The sequence below is a fragment of the Mangifera indica genome, unplaced genomic scaffold, assembly GCF_011075055.1.
Source record: "Mangifera indica cultivar Alphonso unplaced genomic scaffold, CATAS_Mindica_2.1 Un_0003, whole genome shotgun sequence".
Classification (NCBI taxonomy): Eukaryota; Viridiplantae; Streptophyta; class Magnoliopsida; order Sapindales; family Anacardiaceae; genus Mangifera; species Mangifera indica.
In genome coordinates, this window is record NW_025401095.1 from 867,387 (window position 1) to 894,750 (window position 27,364).

The 27,364-nt window shown below is 33.6% G+C and overlaps 2 protein-coding genes across 7 annotated transcripts; both read right to left on the reverse strand.

The window, feature by feature from the left end:
- Window positions 1-6,007: 6,007 nt before the first annotated feature.
- Window positions 6,008-10,305, reverse strand: LOC123205276 (accelerated cell death 11-like). 2 transcript variants are annotated; one of them, XM_044622197.1, is made up of 4 exons: window positions 10,009-10,305; window positions 9,087-9,259; window positions 6,868-7,013; window positions 6,008-6,332 (listed from the first exon to the last, which is right to left on the reverse strand). In XM_044622197.1, the coding sequence occupies exons 1-4, from the start codon at window positions 10,198-10,200 to the stop codon at window positions 6,226-6,228; spliced, it is 618 nt and encodes a 205-aa protein (XP_044478132.1). In that variant the 5' UTR covers window positions 10,201-10,305; the 3' UTR covers window positions 6,008-6,225. The 2 variants fall into 2 exon arrangements, with proteins under 2 accessions (XP_044478132.1, XP_044478133.1); XM_044622198.1 differs by lacking the exon at window positions 6,008-6,332 and adding an exon at window positions 6,414-6,625.
- Window positions 10,306-11,902: 1,597 nt separating this feature from the next.
- On the reverse strand, window positions 11,903-23,052 carry LOC123205312 (cation-chloride cotransporter 1-like). 5 transcript variants are annotated; one of them, XM_044622258.1, is made up of 14 exons: window positions 22,717-23,052; window positions 21,570-21,713; window positions 21,178-21,262; window positions 20,209-20,300; window positions 19,827-19,941; window positions 19,294-19,394; window positions 19,045-19,106; window positions 17,295-17,522; window positions 16,511-16,625; window positions 15,588-15,782; window positions 14,986-15,080; window positions 14,680-14,754; window positions 14,332-14,493; window positions 11,903-13,206 (listed from the first exon to the last, which is right to left on the reverse strand). In XM_044622258.1, exons 1-14 carry the CDS (start codon window positions 22,872-22,874, stop codon window positions 12,113-12,115), a joined length of 2,721 nt encoding a protein of 906 aa, XP_044478193.1. In that variant the 5' UTR covers window positions 22,875-23,052; the 3' UTR covers window positions 11,903-12,112. The 5 variants fall into 5 exon arrangements, with proteins under 5 accessions (XP_044478193.1, XP_044478190.1, XP_044478189.1 ...); XM_044622255.1 differs by having other exon boundaries at window positions 14,680-15,080; window positions 17,295-17,516; XM_044622254.1 differs by having other exon boundaries at window positions 14,680-15,080.
- Between the last annotated feature and the right edge of the window lie 4,312 nt (window positions 23,053-27,364).

Sequence of the window (27,364 nt, forward strand, 5' to 3'; positions counted from 1 at the left end):
AGATGACATGAACTAGTAAGAGATAAGGAAGAAAAAAGGAGTTTGTAAGTTTTATTGCAATGACATGAATCATACAAAAATTTAGATATGTTAGACGCGAACATAGGTAATGTTTTTGTTGACATAAAATGACGCAAAATGGAGAATGATGGATGACGTAAGTGGTGATGCCATTGCTCAACTAAAACTTTGAGAAAGGACAAGGCTACAATTGGTTGTGTGGATGGTGACAAACATGGCCACTTATAGACACCATCCTTAGTTGCCCCTTGTAAGATTATTACACCCGTGCAAAGGTCCTTCACATAAAAAGATATGGGTGAGAATTCAATAGAAACATTGTTATTTAAACATAATTAGAAAACAAAGGTCAAGTTTTGTTTCATGGATGGAACATAAGGAACATTATTTAAATGAAAGAGTTTAGAAGAGAAAGGTAGAGATGTGAAATTGGTGTACGTGAATGGAAGATTAGTACCGTCTCCAATTATGATATTGTCATGGGCAGGATAGTCAGTGTGAAGAGACGAATTCTGAAAATCAAAGGTGACATGATGAGATACATCAGAGCCTAAGAGCCATTCAGTTGATCTTGATGAATCCAAAGAGAATGGTTTAACCTGATGGTGGGTGGTAGACATGGTTGTAAGTCGTCGATGAAGCTCATACGATCATAACCCAAGAGAATGGCATGAAACTAAAAACGCCACGATATGTAGTTGGAGGGTGTGAGTTTGATGGATATTTGAGTGGCAGTATTTAGGGCTGGACTCGAGCCAAGCCAGCTCGAGCTCGGCTAGGCTCGGTTCGAGCCCGAAAGGAGTCAGGCTCTGCTCGGCTCGATCAAGCTCGAGCCAAGCTCTAGCTGGCTCGGGTTGGCTCGGTATATTTTTTTTTAAAATTTTTTATACAAAACGACGTTATTTTGATCCATATATATATATATACAAAACGGTGCCATTTTGATATGAAAAACAAGTCAAGCTGAGCCGAAAATGAGCCGAACTCGAGCCAGCCATTAAAAAACCAAACCGAGCCTGAGCTGGCTGCGAGCCGAGCTCGGCTCGGCTCGAATCCAGCCCTAGCAGTATTAATAGAGTAAAAAAGAAAAGTGTTTTCAAAGGGGTGGTTGAGATCGATGGCTTGAGTTGAGATAAAGCTGGGGAATCAAACTCATTTTGAGAATTGTCTGATGTTGATGAAATATAGGCCATTTTGCAAGGATCGATTACAGAACTAGTTCTACAACAGCTCTGCTATCATAAAAAAGATTATGAGATGAATGAAATTCTCAACTTGTATTTCCAATAAAAAAGTACAATATTTATACAACATACAAATTAATAAAAATGGAAAGAATATTATCTCCTAATTATCAGCATCCTAAATAATGAGATATTTTAGAATAAAATATTTGATATGCTAGAATAAAGTATTTATCTAATTACTAATTATCTAAATGGTGAGATATCCTAAAATAAAATATTTGATATCCTAGAATAATATATTTACATCCAAAAATTAATATATTTACATTCCAAAAAATAGTTGAAATAGATTGTGGACAGTTGGAGAATTTTCAATTATGCATTTTCCTTATTACTATGATTTTCCCTCTTGACCGTCAATGTGAGAGTGTGGAGTTTTACATCATTCCCTTTCATATATGTAAATTTTCTTAATTGTAGACTTGCCCTTTCATTTAACAATTTTAAGAAGTGGGCATAACTCTTTACCTCATTTATTATTTTCACTCTTTAAAATGATTTATTTACACTCATAACACATTATTGAATTCAATCCAATTATGATGAAATGGCTTTATTACCCTTGGTAAAGGTTAGCTATCCTTAGATAATCAAATCTCAATAATTGATTAATTTGGACATAACTATATACATCTGTTAATCATTAACTCTTAATTATATGTTATACTCTTTATGTATTTAGGTTTAATGTGTGACTTTCTAGGTTCATTGTAATCTAGTCATGAACCCAATACCAAATCATGATATATTTCGTTATAACCTATTATGAACAAAACTCTTACTGATTATGGTAAGTCTTTAGTAATGTATCATAACTCTTAAACCTCAAAGAAGATGAACTCCAATAAACCTATTATAAACATATATACTTTGTAATTGGGGAAACGACTATTTCCCACCCATTTTTTAGTCCCATCTCAAAAGCATACATACACTAGATGAAAAACTCAAACACCCATCCAAAGTTTAATCTGTTTGCATCCACCCACCCAAAGTTTAATCTGTTTGCATCCACCCACAACTGTCGTTAAATTCTCCATTAAATATAAGGGTAAAACCGTCATTTTACTGTTTACATTCCATTGATATAATTTTATCGCATTTTCCCCCTCCGATTTTAAAAGTTACACTTTACCACCATCCCTAAACTTTGAAAAGTGACTTTCACCCCCTCAAATCCCTAATTTTTTTTTTTCATTTTCCCTTTGGCCACCGGCAATGACGTGGCTGGAGGGAGAGTAACGAGGGCTCATCCATTCTCTGGATGACGCTCGTCCTTCTTGGACGACGATTGTCTTCCAGAGGTGGTCGACCTTTGGACAAAAACTTCTCCGGCGTCACCGGAAAAAGTGGTTGCATATCAGGGCGAAAAGTGAATTTTTTAAAACTTAATTTAGGGGACAAACGTTAGTTTTTCAAATTAACGGGGGGAAAATGAGATAAAATTTTAATTATTTAATATTATTGATAAAATTATGAATTTACCCCTTCATCTAACAGAAAATATGTGGGTGGAGCAAACAGATTAAACTTTGGGTGGGTGTTTGGGTTTTTCATTTGACGTGGGTATGTTTTGAAATGGGGCTAAAAAATGGGTGGGAAATAGTCCTTTTCCCTTTGTAATTAAATCATTCTACCGTCTTATCTGATCAAGAGTAAGTTTATGGTATGTCAAAACTTTTATATTAATTTTAGATTGAATTGTTAATCAATATGTCAGAACAATTTCACCATGAAACCACCTTTTATAAATATTTCTCTACTATGACGAGAGATTTTGCATTTCTTATGTTTATTGACATTTCTCTAGGAGCTCAAGCTTATATAATCTCAAGTTAATAGATTTCATCTTGATTATCACTTGTCTTCGTACATAAACAAGTGCATATACATTATATGAATCATGTGCATTTATATTGAGGACAACTATTATATCTCATGTTTAAGGATTAATGACACAAATAAACGATTTTATTAAGAATTATTGACCACATTATGAATGTGCATGTGATTCATCATAATTGGTCATATTAGATAAACAGTTTACTAACCATTAATTTATGCTAATGTTATAGTGACATGACTCTCATAATCACCTACACTAATATCATCATATGATAGTCAATAGAGGCATTCAACATGTTAACTTGTAATATATTGTCAAGTTAACATTATATAGAGAATGGTTTGTTGATGTGATTTTCCAAAGATTTGCATCATCCAAACATTTCACATGTAATATATGAACATATAAAAAGGAGCAGATGATTGACACATGAACTAAAAATATTTCTTTTATTGATATAATTAAAACAAAATAATATACTCAAAATCTAATACCCTGAAATCGACAACAAGATTTATTCCGAAGGCATACATACTAACATAAAGTTGGGTAAAAAGCCTAGGTTGAGCCTTAGAAAAGGTAGGCTTAAACCGATTTGAGCCTAGGGATAAGGTCTCCAGGCCCAAACAAGGCTAAGTGCTTAAGACCCAGGTGCTTGAAGCCCAAGCCATACGAGCAACCCAAAGCTCAATCTTCAAACCTAGACCGAGTATAATGGTTAAATATATAATAAAAATTATGATTTCCCTCCAACAATAAATTTTTTTAGGGGGCGTTTGGTTGAGGGTTTTTAAGATTATCTTAGTAATTTATCTTTTATTCTCTTGTTTGATTTATCAGTAATAAAATATTACAGTAATTTTCTATTATCAATGCCGACGTGACAGGTAATATAAGTGGTAATCTAATTACCACCTCCACCTTAGGTATTTAAAGATTATTGAGGTAATCTTGAGTTTATTATAATTACATTATTATTTATTAATTTTTTGAGATAAAAATAAATTTATTTTTAATTAATATGACAAATAATATAAAAAATATTTAAAAATAATTATATTCAAGGTTATTTAAGTAAAATAATTTACTAGTAATTTTTTATTACCTTTAACCAAATACAATAATTATTTATATCTATCAAATTTTATCAAACATAGTAATCATTTATATCCAGTAATCTTCTAAGTAATCTATCTTCAAAATAATCTTTCTATTTTTGTAATAAAACATTACCCAACCCAAATGTCCTAATGATATATTTTATTCCAACAGTAACTGATCATTGGTGGGGCAACTACACAATGTAAATATATATATATATTGCACTTCACCCTTCGCTCACATTTATAAACACTCTCAAACACCACTCATTATTAACAAAATGTTTTTAACTTTCTCTTATACTACATTATTACTTTGAACTCTCAAACTCTCTCCAATTTCATCAATTTTTCTCTCAATTTGTATTTATTAACTCATTTGTTTATTATTTTATTTTTATCATTTAAATCATCTCAACTTTATAATATATATATATATTTTTTTTTTTTTACCTTAATTTCCTAATGGATTCCTCAAATTTTGGAGTTAGAAAATCATACTCTTCTCCAGTCGATACTAATGATTATTATGTTCCCCCTTCTCCAACAACTAAAAAAATGGAAACGTTTAATCAATTTTCATTCTTTCAATCAAAAAATCCAGACATTTCCATTTGAAGCACATCTGCAATGGCCTCCAATCGAACACAAACAAGTAGTGGCCTCACAAGAACGAACAAGAATTTTCAAGTAGTTCTAAATGTAACAACTTCAGCACGTACTAAACACAAGTGGTATTTTCAAATGGACTAGCCGAACGTAATGAAAAAGGAGTCACAAAGATGAATGTATTTCAATGAAAGAACAAAAATGCAAATGGATTCCCATTAGGAATGGTAATTTAGGCCCGATTTTAGGGGTTTCGACCCTCTCCGACCTTAACGGGGAGAGGATTCACAATAGAAACGGGAAAGGGGACAAGGACGAAGATGAAAAAAAATCTCCGCAATTAGAAACGGGTTGAGGATAGGGATACATGTGTCCTCTCTCTGCCCCACACCCCCCCCCCCCCCCTTCCCCTCCCCGCCCCCATCTTCATCCTTATCCTTTTATATTAATATATTTATTTAAAATACTAATATATTTTTTATAGTTTAAATTATTTATGTTTTTCGAATTTATTTAGGTTTTTGTTGTATAGATTAAAGTAGTTAATATATTATATTTGTGATATTTGAAATAATTGGTTAATTTTAATTTTACTTAATTATATTATTTAATATATTTATATTATGTTTAAAAAGTAAAAAAAAAAAAAATTTACAAGTACAAGAAATGGATTTTTCCACGCAAAAATAAAGAAGGGATAGAGAGAAGATTTTTCTTTACAAAGAGAAAACAGAGAATCATTTTCATCCCCATAGTAGAGAAAGGGATTGACATCCCCTACGAGGACAGAGAGAGGATTGATCCCCTCCCCGTTGCCATTCCTAATTCCCATTGCAACCCAAAGCAAATAGAGAAATTAAGAAAGAGAAAGGTGCAGGTAAGAATTGGATTGCGCTACCCAATACAATAATATTTAAGATTATTAATGATTAAATTACTATACTTTACTATAATAATTATGTGGTTGGCGCATTATTATTCATAAAATAGGGTTTCAGGGCTTTCTATACCAACCATATCCTATTGTTTATTGAGTTGATTAGGATCATCTTCGGCATCAGGCTTTGTAGCGACTCAAACTCAATTGTTTGTAATCTTCATAAAACAGTCAATTATTGCCACCTGATTTATGTTCAATGGATTACAGCACAACTGAGCAACATAAATCCAACTTGCACATCCACTGGCCTTAACTCGAATCATGTTAACAATGGTGTTTCTTCAAATATACAAGAGTTTAAAACATTTGTAATGATTCTATGAGGCTGAAGTTTAATCTTAGTGTTTCTTAAAACAAGATGATCACACACAATATTATATTACTACATAAATGAAATACGTATTTTACCAATCTACGTCCAATGCAGTTGAAAGAAGAGTTTCTCAACTTACAATCCATAATTTACCAGTCTGTACCCAACTGTCTTGAAATGAAGAGATTGTCGATGTACACAATCACTGGAGCAGATGCAGTAATGTAACTTTGCATGTGAACCCTTGCTGAGGCCTCTGAAAGAAACCAAAAACAAAACTTGTACCATTAATATAACATGAAAAGATAAGCCCCTTCTTTTCCCTCATTACTTTTTTCTTCTTTTAAAGTCAGCAACAATAGTTTGAGCAAAATCTGGTTTGCTTCATACCAATTTCAAGGCCAGAGAACCTAGTCCAGGACCAAGGATACAATTACTGATTGCTACTGTTTTCACATCATTTGTAAAGACTGTTCATCTAAACAAGCCAGCTTTTACTAATGCTCATCCCACGGGAAGAGTTTGAGCTTCAACCTACAAACACCATGCCTATTGGGAGTGCATTATGTAAAATTGTAAGCATAGCATGTCTAGACCCACATTTCTTTCTTTCTTTCTTTCTTTTTTTTTCAATAAATAAAAGATTAATGTAAACCTTTGTATATCAAGGATATAATTATTAACCCAAAAAAAATTAAAAAGGGAAAGGGTTGGAATACAATATTGGCATTTCATTCCACACATACTTGACAGCAGAAAGTGACAAATGGATCACAGGGGTAAGCACTTACCATCTTCATTCAGCTTGTTTAACAGTTGAGCTTTAGTTGGAAGGGCATACATCCCTGCAGCAACAGCTTTCCTTATTGCCCATCCATGATGGGGAGCAAATACTTGTGCATACGCTTTGGAAGCTGGATCTTTTAAGGAATTGCCCCTACATAAGAAATCACATACTTTCAGCCACATGTTACAAACTTCACATTCAAATGCTAAAGTATGAAAATGTACTTGCATAATTTACAGCCACAAACAAATACTTGTCTACATCTTGATACTTTAAAATGACTTAGTTCAGGAATCAAATAACTTATCATAATAAATTTACTGAGGTTAAGGCAATTTTGCAGAGTACATAATTTGAATCACATTACATGGTAATTTCTTTCTTTCATTTTTTGTGTGTGTGTGTGTGGTCTATTAATGAAAAGAATGAAAAGATTAACAAAAGGTGAACAAGCTGTTTCACCTCCCAAACTATGATGGAAGAATAGAAAAAAACCATCCCAAAATTTAGAAAACAAAAAAGCCCATAAGGAGGTCCAGAACTTGATGTGTCCAATGAAGACTGAGCCCTCTCTACCGTTGTCTTTAAAAATACTTCTGTTTCCTTTCTAGCCCAATAAACCAGTACCAGAACCCCAAAGAATCTTAGCTTTCTTAATTCCCACATGAGTTTGAGATCTTTCCAAGAAAATAGAACAGCTAAAGGGAAAAGCTACCAAGCAGAGACTAAAACCTAAAAAAATATTCATCCACAATTGAATAGTAACAGGGCATTGTACAAAAAGGTAGTCTAAACAAATCCATAATCTTCACTTTACAAGGGGCCTTGGCTTTCCAAAAATCAAAGTAGAAACATGAAAAGTGAAAATCTAGGCACTTGATAGAAAACAGAGGCATGGCATTCATTTCTATAAGGCCTTTTTCAAATGTTTCCACACATAATCTACAATAAATTACTTGCAGCTTTATCCTTCTTGATCACCCCAATTACCCATATCAATATCCACATTTGAAGATATTGGAGCTGTTACATGAAGTCATATATCCTTCTTGGATAATGCTATATTTTGTTCGATGAGTCATAAGACTTCTTTGGAAAAACTTTATGTCAAAGAATCATTTTCCTTGATGGAAAAGGTAATCTTCTGGTAGACAGGCAATATGTTTCCATAGGTTCTGTTTCAATAAAGATATATGTCCCTTTTTGGATAAAGCTATATGTCCTTTTTGGATAAAATTAATATGTCCTTCTTGGATAATGCTCTATGTAATTAGGTAACTCAGGTATCTTGTTTTGGATAAAACTATGCAATAGAATCATTTCCTTGATAGACACAGTAATCTTCTTCTTGGTGGACAAGCAATATGCTACCTTAATGAACAAGAATATTTCTCAAAAGAAATTTAAAACAAACCACATGGTCTAAAGATTGAAGTTCCTCCAGGATTATCTCTACGATCATAATACTTTTTCCCTTTTTTAACACAATGATTCTCTCTCTTTCTTTCATTTTCTCTCTTTGTTTCTTTCTCTCTCACCAAACCAATTCACCTTGTTATTCTATTTTCTCTTCATTATCACTTCTCTTTTCAATTTTTTCCATATGATTTTCACCTTGAAAATAAATATAAAAACAGGACCAAAATCTTTATTTGTAACAAAGATAATACAAAGACCTAACAGCTCCAAACAAACCACTCCCCTTCTGTAAATGTAACTTCTCTGTGATTATCCCATCCAGCTTAATTGCTTCAGCTTATAAAAATACAAACTTTGTTTTTCTTCTTCATCTATCTTTTCTTCCCAAAGCATAAAAGTGGTTCCATCCATACAGAGTGATAGTGACTTAACATCACAATCAGCATTGCCAAATTGAATGTTAGCATCATCCAATTTACCTGATTTTAAATACAGATAACTCTATTACTGGAACACAAAAATGACGTGGACACCTCACTCATTTTGGAGTCAAATTAGTCCAAAAGAGGAAATTCATGCAATTGAAAGACAAAAGATCCCTAAAGATTAACAGAACAATTTTGCAATGACTTAAGCTAAGTTACCATTGTGACACAAAAGGCAATACATACCTTTGCCTCCACCTAGAATAAACTCAAAATCACCCAAATCATAACATCAAGAGGCAATTAAAGTAAACTAACATGATCAAAAAATGGAAAATTTTAAACAATCAGTAAAATGGTTTGAATTTGATATACATACTCTGTAGCTATTATCTGTTGAAAAAGAACCCTAACCATGTCCAGTCCACGCTTAACTCTCAAAAGATTTCTAGTGTGACTGCCAGCTTTCCGCACAGAGTTTCCCGTAATATCATGGTCAAGCAAGGCTTGCAAGGTCATTATCGACTTTGATGCCACTGCAAGATCAGCAACCTGATATCATTGTTCAATTGATCAATCAATCCACTCAAAACATAAGAATCACATTAAATCATAATCATTAAACAAAATCTATTCCTACCAGCACATTCCATAAGTAAACAAAATAAAATAATCTAACAAAAACTAGAATATAAAACAAACACACTCAAAAACCAACTCAGTGACATCAGCAGACCCTTGAATCTTGATACCAAAATGAAGCTCCCCCCAATCTGTACTTTGTTATACAATGGTACATGATGCAAAATTCCAGTGAGAAAAATGTATATCGACAATTATCTTCATACTGATAACATTCAACTTCAAATTAATAACCAAACACGATTATGGTACCACATTTAGTATCATATATCACGTAACTCACTAGTACACGCTACCAGTAACAATACCACCCAGTCACAATATTTAAGAAAATAAAAGATTTGGGTTTTGATTAACCTTGAAGACGTTATAATTAACCAAGGAAAAATTATCAAAAACAATTACATAAATAATCCGCACTCAAAATCCAATCCAGTAACACAATATATACTATGTTACACAAACGAACATGACGCAAAATTCCAACAAGGACAATGTCACATTGATGATCAACTTCACACTGATAAAATAAACTAAATTAGCAAACAAATATGATTACAATACCACATTTTAGCAACATATAACACGTAAGTCACTAGGACATGTTACCAGTAACACTTAATATTTAAGAAAGTAAAGAGTTAGGGTTATTAATTAACCTTGGCTACATAATCCATTTCGGCGAACTTGAAGGCGAATCCTAAGCAGCCAAAGAGAGGAGAGACGAGCGAACATGCGTGAGAGAAGGTCGCCACGTCGACATCGGCAGTCTGTGAATTAACAGTAACGGCGAGTTCATTGAATGCTACTGCGATTTTTCTGAGCAGTTTATCGGTGTCTGAGTTCGCCATGGTTTGCTTGCTTCAGATCTCTCTCTCTTTGCTTCGTCTTTTCTTCTTTCTTCCCCTTTTCTACATGTTGAGGGTTTTTTTTTTTTTTTTAAATATTTAAATTGATTTAATTTTGGTGCGGGAATGTTCTTTTCTTGCTGCCAATCGACGCAGCATACTAATTAAAACAACATGGCCAAACGACTAGCTCCCACCCAAGGTTTGATGTTTTCTCAAAATTCTCTCCTTTAACTATGAAAACACCAAACACCCACCCATGACCGGTTAGATTTAACCAAACCCTAACGGTGGTAGGGGTAAAATCGTCATTTTCACTATAATATTAAAAATAAACTAAAATAGAATCTAATTTTGTCCCCCTAAACTTTAAAAACTAAAATTTTCCCCCAGCCTAAGTTTTAAAAAATGGCAGTTTCACCCTAGGGTTTGGTTTTGAAATCTCCGACGACCGTTCCGGCTCCATTGCCGACAACCTCTCCCTCCCGAAGCAACCTCTCCTTCCGACGAATGTTTTCCTCCCATTTGGAGGATCGATCGGCGTCGGCTTGGCCTTGGGAGACGAAGAACTTTGTCGGGGAAGACGAAGTTCTTCGTCTCCCCAGGGAAGACGGTCGTCGTCTTCGTCTGGGGAGACGAAGTTCTTCGTCTCCCAAGGCCAAGCCGACGCTGATCGATCCTCCAAATGGGAGGAAAATATTCGTCGGAAAGAGAGGTTGCTTCGGGAGGGAGAGGTTGTCGGCAATGGAGCCGGAACGGTCATCGGAGATTTCAAAACCAAACCCTAGGGTGAAACTGCCATTTTTTAAAACTTAGGCTGGGGGAAAATTTTAGTTTTTAAAGTTTAGGGGGACAAAATTAGATTCTATTTTAGTTTATTTTTAATATTATAGTGAAAATGACGATTTTACCCCTACCACCGTTAGGGTTTGGTTAAATCTAACCGGTCATGGGTGGGTGTTTGGTGTTTTCATAGTTAAAGGAGAGAATTTTGAGAAAACATCAAACCTTGGGTGGGAAATAGTTGTTTGGCCAAACAACATCTTTATAGTGAAACTTATTCAAGTTAAAATAATATATTTTCATTTATTTCTATTTATGACATCACTTTTTCTATATAGCATAACCTTGCCTTCAACACTAGAAAATACTAATCCGGTCTTGTCTTGCAAGAATGATGTACTAACAGATTCCAATTTTTTAACTTAGATTGTAATAAAGAAATATCTTTATAATTATAAAAAATCTTGATAAAAATATCGAACTTTAAAATTATATAAAATAAAAAAATTAATATTAATATTTCATGCATTATCTAAAAACCCGAACTAAGTCAGTGTAACCATATGAGACACGCAACGTATATATAATGTATGTATTTGAGGGAAATGAACACCTAAAGAACAAAACAAAATGAGTAGCAAAACTGAAAGAAGAATGTAGTAGTGAGAATGTGGTGGAAATAATGAGTTGTGTTGCTTGTTACAAATAAGCTATACAATTGAATTGGCTATTTATAGACATGACATGAGAGCCAAGGAATATCTCAACTTGAAAAATTTAGACAAAACCCCCAAGAGATTCTAGACATTAACTATCTCTCATCCTTCAATCCAAAATGGATTATATTGTCTTAACCAGAGTTTACATTCTAATTAGGCCAACCAAGGAATCCAGAAATTTTGATTCTAGATTGTATTAAAAACAAGATTATAACTTAATTCCACATCCCAAATGGCTGTGCATTTATTTTTAAGATGAAAACAAAATTGCCGTCAGGCACTAGCAGTGAAAAGAATGAATGCAATACAACCTCTTAAACTACAAAAATCAGACGAAGGTGGTAAAACAAAGAAAATTTGATATGAACAGTAAATTATAGGGGCAATTACAGACGAGGCTGCAATTTCTGCCGCTATGTGAATATCGTTACAACATCTCTTCGGTATCCTCTTACAATCAAAAGTCTCGGCACATTCTCTACCAACAAATCCATATATTCCATGTATAAGTAAGCTGGGTGGTTAGCTGGTGGCGGTGGCAGACTAACAAGCACAACCGCCGCCATTCTCGAGTGTCTCAGTATTGTTGAATTCAACTTCAGCATTGTGTGAAGAAACTTCTCCACCTGTTTCTCGTTTACAATGACAGGCTTCCCATCAACCATCAATGTCGTTGTCCCTTCCTTCTCAGCTGTAGCCTTCATTTCAGCCATGTAATCAGTAATTCGGCGCTGACCGGCAATGTATGCATCCAATGATTCATCTTGTTGAGGTCCTCCCTCCGCTTGTACCTCCCATGATTTCATTGTTATGACGATAACTTCAGCCTGCATCCGAAGGTCATAAAGAAACCTCTTTACATCAGTCTTGAGCATCTCTGCGTCTGAATCCTCCTCTGCAATGCAGAAGACCTGAATCTTACAGCTTTCAAAAGTCTCCTTTGTGAGGAGGAGCTGAGAGAGTAGCAGCATGAGACCACCGTCTCTTACAATCCAGTATAAATCAATTGTACCATACTGCCTTTGATACTCATTGGGCCATTCATCAAGGCCCTTGACAATCACTACTGCCTTGTTCGCAACAATGCAGTCATTAATTATTCCAACAAAAGCAGCTGGGATTTGAGTTAGGTTTTCCCGACGCCAAATTTCTGGGTATCTCATAACAATAATGTTGGGTTTCAGATTGCCAAGGCCCATGGTCTGAACAATTCCTCGGAAACCTTCAGTCATATTGGGTGCCACAACTATCTCTGCTACACCTTCACAGCGCTTGTACTCAATGTAGGTACCAAGCTGTTTCCAGGCAACCTTTGCATCTTCAGCACGGTCATGATAATCTCCGTCTAGTATAGAAACAAATATGGACATTCCGCGGCCTTTTTTCTTCATACAGTTAGCAAAGTCACAAAGTTTGGGATGGCAGGGCACATTTTCCGGAAGCTTACCCCATGGCCGACAGAATATCAATGGGATGGGATACCAGTTCTTTGGGTGCACTTGGTTTGCTGCAAATATTATCAAAGGTTTATTACAGAAATTCAACAAAGAATTTAAAATTTAAAAAAAAAAAAAGAAGACATTCAAAGTGAACTTCACCAATGCACTAGACAAACAAAAGTTTGTAACTCAAAATGTTACAGCCCTGTCTAAATTCACACTAAGTACACATTTTTTCCATTTAACTGTTACCAAGTTTAGTTGCATAACATTAATTTCATCACCAAAAAAAGGCTATGTTTGCTTTTTTATCTCTGGTCTTGATAGTCTAAATTTAACCTAAATCTTGATAGGTGTTAACACATTAATTTAGGATTTGTAGGTGTTAAATTGTTAGATTCTATAAATCAGTACAAGTAAATGATTTTGGACACTTCTTCGGATATATACTACCACCCATAACAAATTATAGTTTCTGGATGATCTATCTGGTTGTGTAGCTATCACAAGCATACGATGTGGCAAATCACTGCCCCCATTTTCTGACAATTCCAACACAATAGGATAGACAATCACAAGCATATGATGTGGCAAATCACTGCCTCCATTTTCTGACAATTCCAACACAGTAGGATAGATCATTCAGATGCTGCCAGTATACTGCAAAAAGCATCAATAGAAAAAGCCAACTACAAGAGAGTGTTGACTAAGCAATGATTTTGGGTTTTAGCATATACGCAAGTGAATTTTGTTATAAAGTGAGGAACTTGTGTCTATCGGAACTTTTCAAGGCCAGATAATAGCAACAATTTGTCACTTTATTGAAATGTAATCATCTGAAAAGTCAAAGGTAATAGAAGAAAACTAACAAAAGAAGTCTTGGGTCTTGTAAGATCAAGATGGAATTAGCAAAAAAAAACTAACAGTTTCAGAACGATTGTCTTCATATTTAAAAGACTAATAATTTCTCAATTCTAAGTTTTGGAAATAGCCAGCCAACTATTACAGTAATTCTTCCATCACAAACTTCAAACATCCACCAAATTATTCAATAAAGAACATATCTTCATCATTAAAATCAGAGATTCTTTTTTTTTTTTTTTTTTGCCCCACAAGTCATCATGTTGTAATTATTCAGTCTAACGATGCTGCTAACAGAGTACCAGTAATTGGTGTTATATGGTAAGATTTACCTCCCAAAGATCGAAGACTACCAAGTGCTAATTGAAAATAAGCACTCTTAAAACCATCTCCCCAATCCCCAGCTTTTCCTTTAAGGCTCACGTAATAATATATAAGGCTTGCAAGGGCCAGCGACACCACAGTAAATGACCACGAGATCAAGAACATGATAACTGCAGGAAAAACAAAACCAAAAAGTAAATATGGTTCTCACTGAAAACATACCTATTCCTCCATGCACACTTAGTTTCTCTCATGCCATATTGTTTTCTTTTAAGTGAAAATATACACCACATGCATTTTAGTGGTCAATGTCTTATGCATATAGCTTCAAATGAATAACAGAAAAGGAGACACACCAATACAAAGTGCTGCTCCAAGAAAAGACATGCTCCAATGATGAAATTTCCACCGCGGACGCCAACTGGGAGCATCTAGAAGATCGAGAAGGAAGCAAGACAAGTTCACTCCCGCATAACAGAGAAGGAAAAACATTGTTATAGTTGGAGTGATAAGATCCAGATTCCCTATTATGACACATCCAATACAGATGAATGCAGTAAAGAATGTAGCTATATAAGGCTCATTCCCATCTGCTACCATAAAGCAATTAAGAATAGGCAGAATATTGTCATTGGCTATTGCTGCAAGGAGGCGTGGGGCACCTGTCATGCTTTGAAGAGCGGCACCTAAGGTTGAAAGAATGATTCCTATGTGAACAATTGCTGGGAAAGGCCAAGCAATTGTAGCAGTAAACAGCCTGCACAGAGAGTTAGCTCATCATTATAATAATTTATTATTTTACATTCCAAGTGTAAAGATTGCTTATTATTCTACATTCATACACATCCTATTTTTTCATTTTTGATATACCACTACAAAAAATCAACACAATATATGTGCCACAACTACATTCCAAGTGTGTTATAGTACTCTTAAGGTCTTACTATTAAATTGTGCTTATAAAATAAAATCAGCCAAGTTGACCAGATGGTCTTATGTTTGGATTTCCCCATTTTCTTAATTACATTATAAGCTGCTAAAAAAGGGCAAGTAAATAATAAGAACATGGCCTCAAAGGGTCGATTCTCTATGAGTAACCATAAATTGAACTACCATGTGATGAAGAACAACAGAAAGATATGGGTATATATGCAATATACACACGTTCAAAAAGATAAAAAAGCGAATTTTTCCAGCAAGAGTTACAGAAAAATGAAAATTTGGACATGTGAGACAAGCAATAACTTCGACGAAATATGAATACCTGTCTGTCAAAAGTTTCTGTCTGGTTGCAAGTGCTCCAAAAAATAACACAGAAACGAGATACATTACAGTTGTAGTAAGAGTTGCTGCCAAAGTTCCAATTGGGATTGAACGCTGAGTATCTTTAAGGGAGGCAGATCGATTTGACCCAGCCATAATTCCTGTTACAGCCGGGAAAAAGAGCCCAACCAAATCACTGAAAGGTGAAAAAGAAACTGTGGTTAGAAGAACCACAAACAGACAATTCCATTCTATGTACTACTCACCAACCAATGTGTTCTAATGTTGTCAGTTTAAACTGAAAGGTGGGTGTCCAACTGTGTTCAGACTTCAGCTGGTCCCATCTTAGATGATTTAAATTGAAAGAGTAAAAAGAAATTAATACAATCAATCCACAGTAGATGTGCCTAAAGCTTTAGAGATATTCCAGTAAGACCTCCCTCTTGCCTAATTCACCAGAAAGATCTCATGCTCTAGGGAGAGCTAAAACTTTGTGGGGTGTGCTATTATGGCTGTTTTGTGGGTTATTTGACCAGAGGGAATAGAAGAACTTTTTAGACAAGAGAGGCGATGATGATCATCCTTATGAGACAAAGCCAAGTTCTAAGCATGTTTATGGGCTTCAGCCTCTTCAAATCCCAAGATGTGGCCTTTTCTTCAATCATCATCATAGGAAGTCAGAGGTATTCTGACAGACATCATTTTGTTGAATTCAGGTCCCTTTTATATTTCCTAGTCCTTGCTTATTTTTTTTTTTTTTCCTTTTCATTTCTCTACCTACTTTAGTATTGTCTATTTGTGGACAATTTGTTCACTATTTTGTAAATTCACATATTGAATTTCATCAATCAATTTCTGTCACACACACACACACATATATGAACATGATATAAAACAGCAAAGAAAAAGCTTAAAATTTCTTACTTGAAACTCCAGGTCACAGTTCCATTAGGATCAGGTATTCCTGCCTTGTTTGTTTTCTGGTAATCTGAACTCCAGTTATCTTTAAAAGTTTTCAAACTCAAACCCGTAATTCCAGCTGCATTAAAAATTACAAACAAAATTTGAGGGGAAAAAAAAAAAAAACCCTCAGCATCCCACGCTGAAAAGGATCCAAACATAAAAAAGTACAGACACTAATAAAAACAAGACAAATGTGGTGTCCCTTTTTTCTTTTCTGTATTAAGGTCAATATGGTACAAAGCATACAATGGCCTAAACTTCTCACTGCATTTATCTACAACCAAAGTTGACCCATCTCACCGGCATATCAATCTAAAATGTTATTTTTCCTAAAAGTCTTCCACAAATTTCAAAATGTAAACCTACCACAATGACACTTGTCAATTAAGGAACTCAGACTTTATACATTGCCAAGCAACACAAAAAATACTTTAGAAAAGCAATAAGCATAGGACTTGGTATAACTGTCAAAATTATATACAAATCATTTATTTACCCCTAAGAATCTACTATCAAAAAAATAATAAGCATAGGAATTTCAAATAACTTTCAACAATACAAATCAATCCCTGCTCCTCAAAAAAGGAAAAGAAAAGTATTAAGAAATCAGTTTTATATTCCCATGTTAACAATGCAAGCCAAAATCAGCCAACAGTTCATAAGTTCAAAAAATTGTTACCTAAAAGACATTATAGGAAGTCAGCAAGAGAACCCATCTCTCAAAAAAAAAATATAAAGAACTTACATGCAGGGTCACCTTTCTTTGCAAAAAGAACCCCAACAAATATGCAGAATAGAGAGAATAGAACAGGAATGAGGAAAGCAGGTGCAACCCGATTGATCATTTTCACACCACCAAAAACAATAAAGCATATGATGATAGTCACAACAATCCCATAAATTTGTAGGTCATGTGAACTTGGACTTTGTATGGATTGTGCAGTTTCTGTGCCATTAATATTTGTAACTGTCTCTACATTGAAAACACAGATGAAAGAGAAATAAATTAGCACAAGGTTTTTAATTTGTCTTCAAATTGCATACTATGTTCATTGCAAACAACAATAACGCTATCAATTACACATGATATCCAACCTCAAACTAATGTTTTTTTTTAATAGATAACAAACACAACATAATTATATCCCAAACAAAAAAAATAAAAAGTGGGCCTAGTACTGTACCGTTACAAGACCGTGTATGCACATACAAAATAATAGTAAAGAGAAAGACTTGATCAAGAAATCATTGAACAGCCTTGAAGTTTTGCTAAAATAAAGAAGAGCAGAATCTCAATAAATACACTAGAAACTTACAGCGCTAAGAACGAAATAAAGTCAGCCTCATCCCATAAAAAATTTAGGTCCTCTTTAAGAGCATCTTTCAAATTATTCCGGTTCTTGCAAATTAAATAATCTAAAAGATAAGTGCACAAATCCAAAAATGATAGTAGCTTGCCACCTAAATGTTTTTCATTAAGGAAACACAAATGGCAGATACCCCAAAGACAACTTAATAGTCTTGCTTCTTGAGTCATATAAAAATTATTTTGTTTGCAGAGTGCCAGAACCCACAGAAAGATGCATCAATGTGTATCAGCTACACTCAAAAATTAAAGCTTCATATTTCAGACCTTAGATCATGCAAGTGCAGCAAAAAAAGGAAATCCTAATTTTTCTTTAATAAAACACATTAACTAGGATATTACTTGCATCATTTGGAGAGAAATAATTGATCGTTATTTTCTTTCTCTTTTCTCTTCCAACTCTCTTTCTCTATTTTGTGTCTTATCTTTTACTTTATCTCCTATATTTCTATTCTCTCTCAAGAGCTCTCCTTTCCTTCTACTATTTTACCCTTCTCTTCTATCAATTCTTCTCTTCTACCTCTCCCTCATTTCAGTTAAATTGATCTCTTAATTTAAGTTCTTGTATTCTTCTTCTGTTATTCCTTTCTTTTTTTGTCTTCAAAGTTCAATCTATTTCTTTCCCATTTCTATTCTTCTCTTTCCTTTCCTTTCTTTACAATATTTTCAGCTTACTCTCCTACATCAGCATCTGCACTCAGAGACGATGAGAGATAGAGGTGGGAAGATGGAAGTCGATATATTATTAAACTGGCAATTGCAAGGTTAACTCCACATGAAAGATGTTCCAATCCAATGTCAACAAGTCAACATTCTGTAATAAACATAGCTACGAATATATCAGCCACTTACATGGCAGATCTCTTTTATATAATAAAAGAGAAGAAACACTGAAAATACAAGGTTATATTTCTTTATTCACCATCAAACAACGCTTTCTATGTTTTTTTTCTATGGCACTAGAAAATATTCATACTGGTCAAAAATCAATGAAGTAACATGCATCTTAATAGAGACAATTGAACCTATATCACTCAAACTTATAAGCTGCTCCCAAATGGGTTATGATATACAGTAAAAGAATATAAAACAGAGTATTTATCAACTGAAATACATTGTCAATAGTTACCTCTAAAAATCCCAGCAGCAGGTACAGCTTTTAAGAAGGTTTCCACAGCTCCCAACACATACCTGAAACCACAAGGCAAAAACAAACAATAAACCACGGATGTTAGCATATGTAATTGAGAATAAATCGTATATTACTAAGTTATCAAGATCTTAGGACGTCTGTTATGAACCTCAAGTCCAAGATATCCATGGACCACAATCAGTCATGTACTTATAATGCCAAAAAAAAATCACAATATAAACTCACAGGGCTCCAGCAACTGCATTCCCAAGGAAAAAGCAGAGTCCAATACTTACTCCAACCTCTGGACCAAGGGCACGACCAATGAGATAATACGGTCCTCCACCCTGCGAATGAAAATACAAAAAGCAATTAGTATTCAAACCAAAATGAAATACTCAGAAAAGGTGTAGTAATTTCTGAAACCCTGTACAGACACGGAAACAAATTACAAGTAAATTATCAAAAGAAAGGCCTATGCCTTAATTATAGTAAGTAGTCCACCAATATGCCATTTAATGTGTCTTATCTTCTCCCTTGTAAACCAGTAGAAAAGATATTAAGGATCAAGAACATGGAATTGACAAAGGCCATGAAGAATGATTATGCTGCCATAGCAGACTCCAAGTAAAAATGTGACTAGAGTTAGTAAACGCCCTAAACATAATTATATCTTTAAATTTAGGAAAATTCCTTGGCTTCTATCAAAATGATGTATTAAATTCAAAAGAGATGTGCAAAAAAGCAATCCGAGATAATTAATCATAAGTATAATGTACCTTCATTGCACCATTCGTTGCAATAGCACTTAATGATATTGAAGTCAAGAAAGTACACAAGCCACAAAATGCCACCAGCAGCAAGGAGTCACCTATGCCAGCCATCCCAACAATCCTGAAATTGCCAAAATTCACAAGGGCAGCAAAAGCAATTAGTTAGCTTGAATGGTCAAAACTACAACTAAAGTTGGCTAAGAATCAAGAACATGAGATTTGATAATTTCAAAGTAACTGACAAGAACTCCGCTGACTTCTTTCTTAAATTCTCAAGCAGTATCATCAATAAAAATCAAAACAGATGCTCAATTGACAGCGCCAAATAGATTAATCCAAAACAAAAGTAGCAAAAGCAAAAATTAACATAAGGGAATTTGAGTTATACCATGTGAATCGAATGTAGTAGATAATTCCCAATATGTTTTGCAAGCATGGAATAAATACACCCATCATTGTACCCAATTTTACCTCACAAGGCTGCAAGATAAATATATATGTACATCAAGAGGCAAAGGACAAACATCAGAAATAATGTAAATTGCAGTTGCTAACACATTATTTAGATTCAATGTTTCCAAACCAAGCAAAGTATTATTTCAATAATATGTCAATTAAAGAATTATCTGACATAAGTTGACTCGATAGATATACCATAAAAAAAGAAAGAGGCAACAGAAGACTCTACAACTTCTTTTATTGTTTACTTTCTAATTTTTGAGAAGAAACAATAGAATATCATTGATTAAAAAAACTAATTATAAAAGAGTGAAAATGCCACAAATTAGGCATGACCTGTTGTGCCACGGGTTGTGTTGTGCCAAAATCCACCAAAAGGTGGGCTTTGGCAGGCCATGTCAGCCTTCCTCAACACTTAGGCCTGAGGCACGACCCATACCCTTTGGTCATGCCTCTATGAGCTTTATAGCGGGCTAACTTACCAAAAATTAAATGTTATATATATATATTTTTAAATTTTTGTGGGTCAGGTCAGACGACAGGCCCCAGCATGACCCACCTTAAAAGCGAATCATGCCCCCAAGCCAGGCTTTTTTAGCCTCAAGTCGTTCCGGGCCACGGCCCACAGCCCATTGCCAAGTCTAAAGGCAACACTTCTAAAGTTCAAAATTAAGTTTTCTACAACACTGAAGAAAGACCACACCAAAATATATAATGGTACCATTACCTTCTAATTCCATAATTTATCTTCTCAATAAATATGAAAACAACAACAAAATTCCAGTATCAACAATATCAAGTAAATGAGATTTTGCAAGCCCTTATATGTAAACCAAATTTAATACTGAAGAAAAAAAGTTATTCATCAGACAGTAGCATGCCTAAGAAATTACCATACCTGTGGATGCCCATATGTAACAGGACCATCATCACCCTCTCTACCATCTCTAGGACTTAAAGGTGCTGCAATTTGCTCAGTCATACTGGACGAGCATGAAGCAAGAATATCAATAACAGCTTCAGCCAGAGCAACTAATCAAAAATTAATCATATATAAGACAAAGATGAAATAAATTCAATCAATACATCTACATGCATATACTTTTGAAGCCATCCATCCATCTATCTATCTATATATCAAAATATGATGTTTTCTCAATGCCAAAGATTACAATTAATGAATGACGCTTTCTCAATTTAAAAGAATACTATTAACAAATAACAATTTCTCAGTTTAAGAGAGTCAATCAACAAGATAAAAGAGTAAGTTAACAAGAATAAACCAATTACCTTCTAAGACCAAGAATGTTGACAAGAGAATCAAAACCAAACAATTCCAATTTGGAATCCCTCTGAGGGCCATTGACTCCTATATTATCATGATTTTGCCTGGCATCAGAACCCATGTCTGCCTGCGCATCTACTTTTACACTCCTGCCATGATTTATTAACAAAAAAGACAATCTCAACATGAAGAAAATTACAGTATTAATTCCATTCAGATGAACAACTTTATATTCCAAGAAACAAAAGCATCTTCATTAAATCACATATATAAATTAAATGTAAATGCCTCAATTTTTTTCTTTTCAAGTTCTTGCATAAGATTACCAATACTGAACATTGTATCCAATCGGATCATAAAAGTGTTCTTAGCATGCAAGACCATGAAAATGGGAATTTCAATTTTGCACATATTAATAGGATTTATCAGAGAAAGTAATAATTCACCTTTTTATTATGGCAACAAATACTCAACCACTTTCAATAGAGCAAAGAAATTCTTATTCATTGGAAAATAGATGGAAAATTATTCATGGAACCCTATTTCTTCAATAGTGAAATACATAGCAAACCAAAAATAATGCCAAAACAAACAAAACTTGTTCAATCATTCTTTCAGCCTAACATCAAGAAAGTTTATTAAATTCTAATTTTATTGATTAGCTTAAATAAAACAACTTAACAGTCATAAAACTACATTCTTACAACTCAAACCACTCATCTTGATAAACTAGATTGCTAAAAGAACATGGCATAACACCTCTGTACAAAATTCTTATGATCATATAACATGAATCAAAAATCAAGGATAAAAACCTCTATTTATTGTGAAAGAAGATTAGATATAAAAAGGTTTAACTAAAACTTCATCCTTCCTTACCTCACCAGTAACATAATTAGATACTAAATGTCAGTAATGTTCACTTGCTCTACGTGTGTGGCATCATTCCAGTAAAATTATGGGACTTGGTAGCAAATCAATCCCGGTAACTAAAATAAGCAAACACGAGTATAATCTTACTTCTCGCTACTCTTAAACTAAAATTCCACATCCGATAAACCTTCTCATTTCCAAATCCAATAAAGATATTTCATATACACAAATACAAATACATGAAAATACACACACATTGGGAGAGAGAATCGTAAGTACTTGAGATTAGAAGCAGAGGAAGATCCAAGATCAATAGAAGACATCTCAAGAACGGCACGATCGTTATCCACAACCGGCTGATACTTGCGGCCGCGTGGCGCGCGAAACTCTTCGTCTCCGCCTTCAATGTCTCCGTCTTCAATGTCTCCGTTGTCCATTTTCGGTTGAATTTCTGATCGGTTATTCCGAATCTTTGAAGAGCTTTGTAAAGATGCAGATCCAAACAAGAATGAAACGAGATTCACATGCAAAGATCCAAGATACAAAGTTAAGAAGAAATTAACTCCGACCAATTTTTGGCATTTTTGTTGTCATGGCCAGTAGAAGATCTAGAATTGGAGTTTGTCACGCGCTTTTATAAGGCGCTATTTGTGTGGGTTGCTTTCAATGAAGATTCAATTTGAAATTCTTTAATGGTCGAAGGTTTGTTGAAATTACATGTTCCACCTTTTAAGATTAAACAATCTAATTTCTCACCTATCTATAAAAATTAACCTAACATTTATATTATTTTATCCAAATATTATAATAGAAGTGTAATTAACTTTTATTTTATCCCCAAAGATTTCAAATATTACACTAACACTGATGATGAACTAAACTATGAAAAACTAGGAAATTAAAATAATTACTCATTTTTTAGAGGTAATAAGAAATTTACTCCTAATTTTGGGGTTTAAACGAAAATAGTCATACATTAAAAGATTCAAGCAAAAATATCCTATAAAATACCAAAACTACCTTTCATTTATTCCCTAAATTGGAAAATTAATTAAATTACCCTTTTTTTAAGGGTAACAAACAAATTTACCCATAATTTTAAGGTTTAAAAAATACCCTTATTTTAAGGGATTTAAACAAATATGCTCAAAAATAATATCAAAACTACTTTTTCTTTATTTCTATATAAATCATATCTCTTCTTTTATTTTTAACATATTTAAAAGAGATTTTTAGAAAGAAAAAAGAAGTTTGTGTTTAGGATTTCTAGGGAGAAGAAAAAAGTTTATAACATCGAGGTATTTATACATGTTATTATTTCAATCGTTATTATTTTATTAATAATACAATTATATGTTATATTTTATACAAGAGATTATAGTTTTGTGTAAAAAGTAAAATAATAAAAATTATATGGGTTATGTTATAAATATTATAGTAATATAGGGTGAAATTATATTTTATAATAAAAGGTGTTAGAGGATTAGAGTAGATAATATTATAAGGTAAAATAATATTTTATAATGAAGAGTGTTAAAGATATGTTAGATAATATTTAGGGTAAAATGATATTTTACAATATATGGGTAAAGTGATATTTTTACAAATTAGTATTATATTAATCAAAATATATTAATAGTCACAATATATAATTGAATTATAGAATATGTATAATTATACAATAAAAATTTGTAAATAGTATTTTTAGTAATATTATTTATGTTGATTATATATTTTATTATAGGATTAATCTACACAACTAGATATATTTCAATTAGATATAGGAGAAATGGATAGAAAATTGTGACAATATTATAAAATATGTTAGAGGTAACAGGAAATTGACTAAAATTCCAGAATACACGACATTCAAGGAATTAATCCAAATGGTAAGCGATAAGTGTAATATAAATTGAAGGATATTTAACATTCACTTAAACATGAAACCAAAGCATCTTGATGATGGCATTCCAGTAGAAATTTCGAATGATGAAAATATTAAGGTTTTTAACAATTTGTCTAATATTTTCAAAGAATGTATTCCAGTTTTTGTAACAACTATAGTTAATGATGATAGTTATGAGGCTCAACAAGCAAATAAGGGTTTACAAGGTGATGAGTTGAGTGGTTATTCAAATGACGTTATAATTACCTGAACCATCATAGAAGGTGTCAACAAAAAAACCTCATACAATGATATGTCATCACCCATATCAAAAGCCAATATAGGATCCTTTCTGAATGATCCCTCATCAAACAACTAGCGCTATAATAATATCAATATTCACGAGTTAACAGAAGACTAAAAATATTTCTAAAATATCATTTTCAATATACTCAGACGTTTAGCACTCACATCGACAGCAAGTGGAGATGGGCCCTCTCGATAGTCCGTCACCATCGTTACAAGAAGACTGTAACAATATATACAATTATTATAGGGTTTATATGGTTGCATATATAAATAGATGGAATATCTAGTAAATTATTAACTTTTTTACTTATTGGACAATATCTGTGTAGTGATGAGATCGTGTCTATTCTATATGAATTATCATATCCTCTATACAACTCAGCCTATTCTCCATACGAGTCATTCTATCCTTGATCCAACTAAACATATCCTCTATACTAGTGAATCGATCTAAGATAAGATTTCTCCATCGATCCAATACAATATCAAAGTAATGAATGGAGAAATCTGATCCATTGAAAGAATGATCGTCTAACATATGCTCAGTGGTAAAGGGTAGAATAGAAGGCTCCAATGATATGTGCTCACCGATAAGGGTCATAACAGAGTCGCTAATCGGACAAGGCTTAATGACAGGAGGCTAAACAGGAGCCTTGATAAAAGAAGGAGCAGCAATCGGAGAAGTAATGTCAAAAAGACCCGATGATGCATATTTTGACGACGTCAGGGGTAATGTGGACGAAGAAGATCAACTATCCAACATCCCTATGTATCGAACGATATCATCATACTAGTCTATACCTTTCTCTATCTAAGATAAAACTAGTGGAAAATTAATATCATCCTACAAATTTTTTTTAAGTGCACTTTATTATTATACTTTATACATATGTTAATTAATAACAAATTAATACTTATTGCATCTTCGATGAAATAGTTGAGATAGAATCTCATCCTGGGATGTCTTTCATGTGTCATCTCAATATTTAGACAACTCCTAAAATCGACGAGATATCCACCCATCGATGTAGCGAGTCTAGTGTCTCGTACATCCAAAACTACAAGTTCAACTTAAATCGGCTACTATATATGCTTACAATCGTATTAAATAAATTATATTTTAATCACAATTTTTTTTTAAATTAATAAATGTCACAATTACCTAAAACGCTAGTGGAAATCCCATGATACTATACTATTTAAGCTAGTTTTCATTCTTCTTTTTGGGGTCAGAATATATAGAAATTCGGGAGATATTATCACAAATCGAGCGATATGTCATCTGTCACACTTATACTCCTCATAGGTATGCATTGAACCTATCAAGATGATCAGCCAATTGTAATATCTTCTAGGGAATTGTTTTCCTCAAATCACTCCATAATAACCCCATGTGAAGATAAAACAACAACACTAACTTTACTGCATCAGTGTTGTCCTCCCCCCATAACCTCTGTTGCAAAACACGACTCAGATCAACATATGTAACTGACTTACACCCGTGAAAATATGTCTGGAGGATCCGATTTATAGCCTTCGATGGAATATAGATGAAAATATGACTGAATTGAAGGTTTATCATAATGGCAAACTTATAAGGACTAAACTTTACATCCACATCATTAACTCGAAACCATAACTCCTCTCTCGAGGTCACCTTATTTACCGCTCTAAAGATAAAAAAGTGTATTAGAACCCCACTAAATCAACCATCCTTCAACTTTAGGAAGTGTCGAGACAGGTACGTAAAAAAATTTGTAATTGCCTCTCTATTAATAATTTATTGTTCACGGCTCCCACATCTCTATATCCACGTGTAGTAACTTAAGTCTTGAAGTGTTTTTCGATAAGAATTCACATTTCATCCTTGCCTTAATCTCTTTTTCTCTTTTATCCAGCTCCTTGTATCAAAATTAAATTGCAATTATATTAATTTTATATTATAAATTATTCAGTTTTGAACATAGACATCTTATTAAAAAAAACAGATATTAAATTCGAATTTTACACATAAAAAAACTTTAAGATGCACAAATTTAAATTTGCCCCTTATATAGAAAAAATAAAAAAAAAACCCTCAGATTTTGTATAACAGGCATTCTGCCCCCTAAATCCAACCACACAAATTCGTGTGATAGATAACTTTAGAAAAGCACATTTTCCCCCACCACACGAATTCATGTGTCAACCACACAAATTCACGTGTCAACCGCACGAATTCGTGTGGTTGACCATCACGTCACGTGTCAATCAACTTTTCAAATTTGTATTCCGCCTTACCACAAGATTAAAACTCGCATTTTCATCCCCAACTACATGAGTTCGTGTGGTCTAGGAAGTTTGAAAAATGCACAAAACCTCCCTGTCTCTGACAAATCTCACTATATGAATTCATGTGGTCACTGCCAAATTCGTGTGGTTAGATTTCACCTCCCAAACTTTGTTTTTCAAATATCATTTCAAACAACAATCAACTCTATACGTAATCTAACACAAAAGTCCTAAAGAAATTTATCAAAATCACCAACAAATCAAACAATTTCATCAAATCTTTTTAAATCGGAACCCCAACGCTAAACACGTAAATTTCACATCAAATCGAGTAAATATTAAACCAAAATGCATAAAAAGATAACAATAATTATTTTACTAACCTTTTTGTCCATTTTCGTCGTTGGAAACGTCGCGCAAATTGCTTGAGAAAATCGATTGCATCGACTGCGTGAAAAGTGT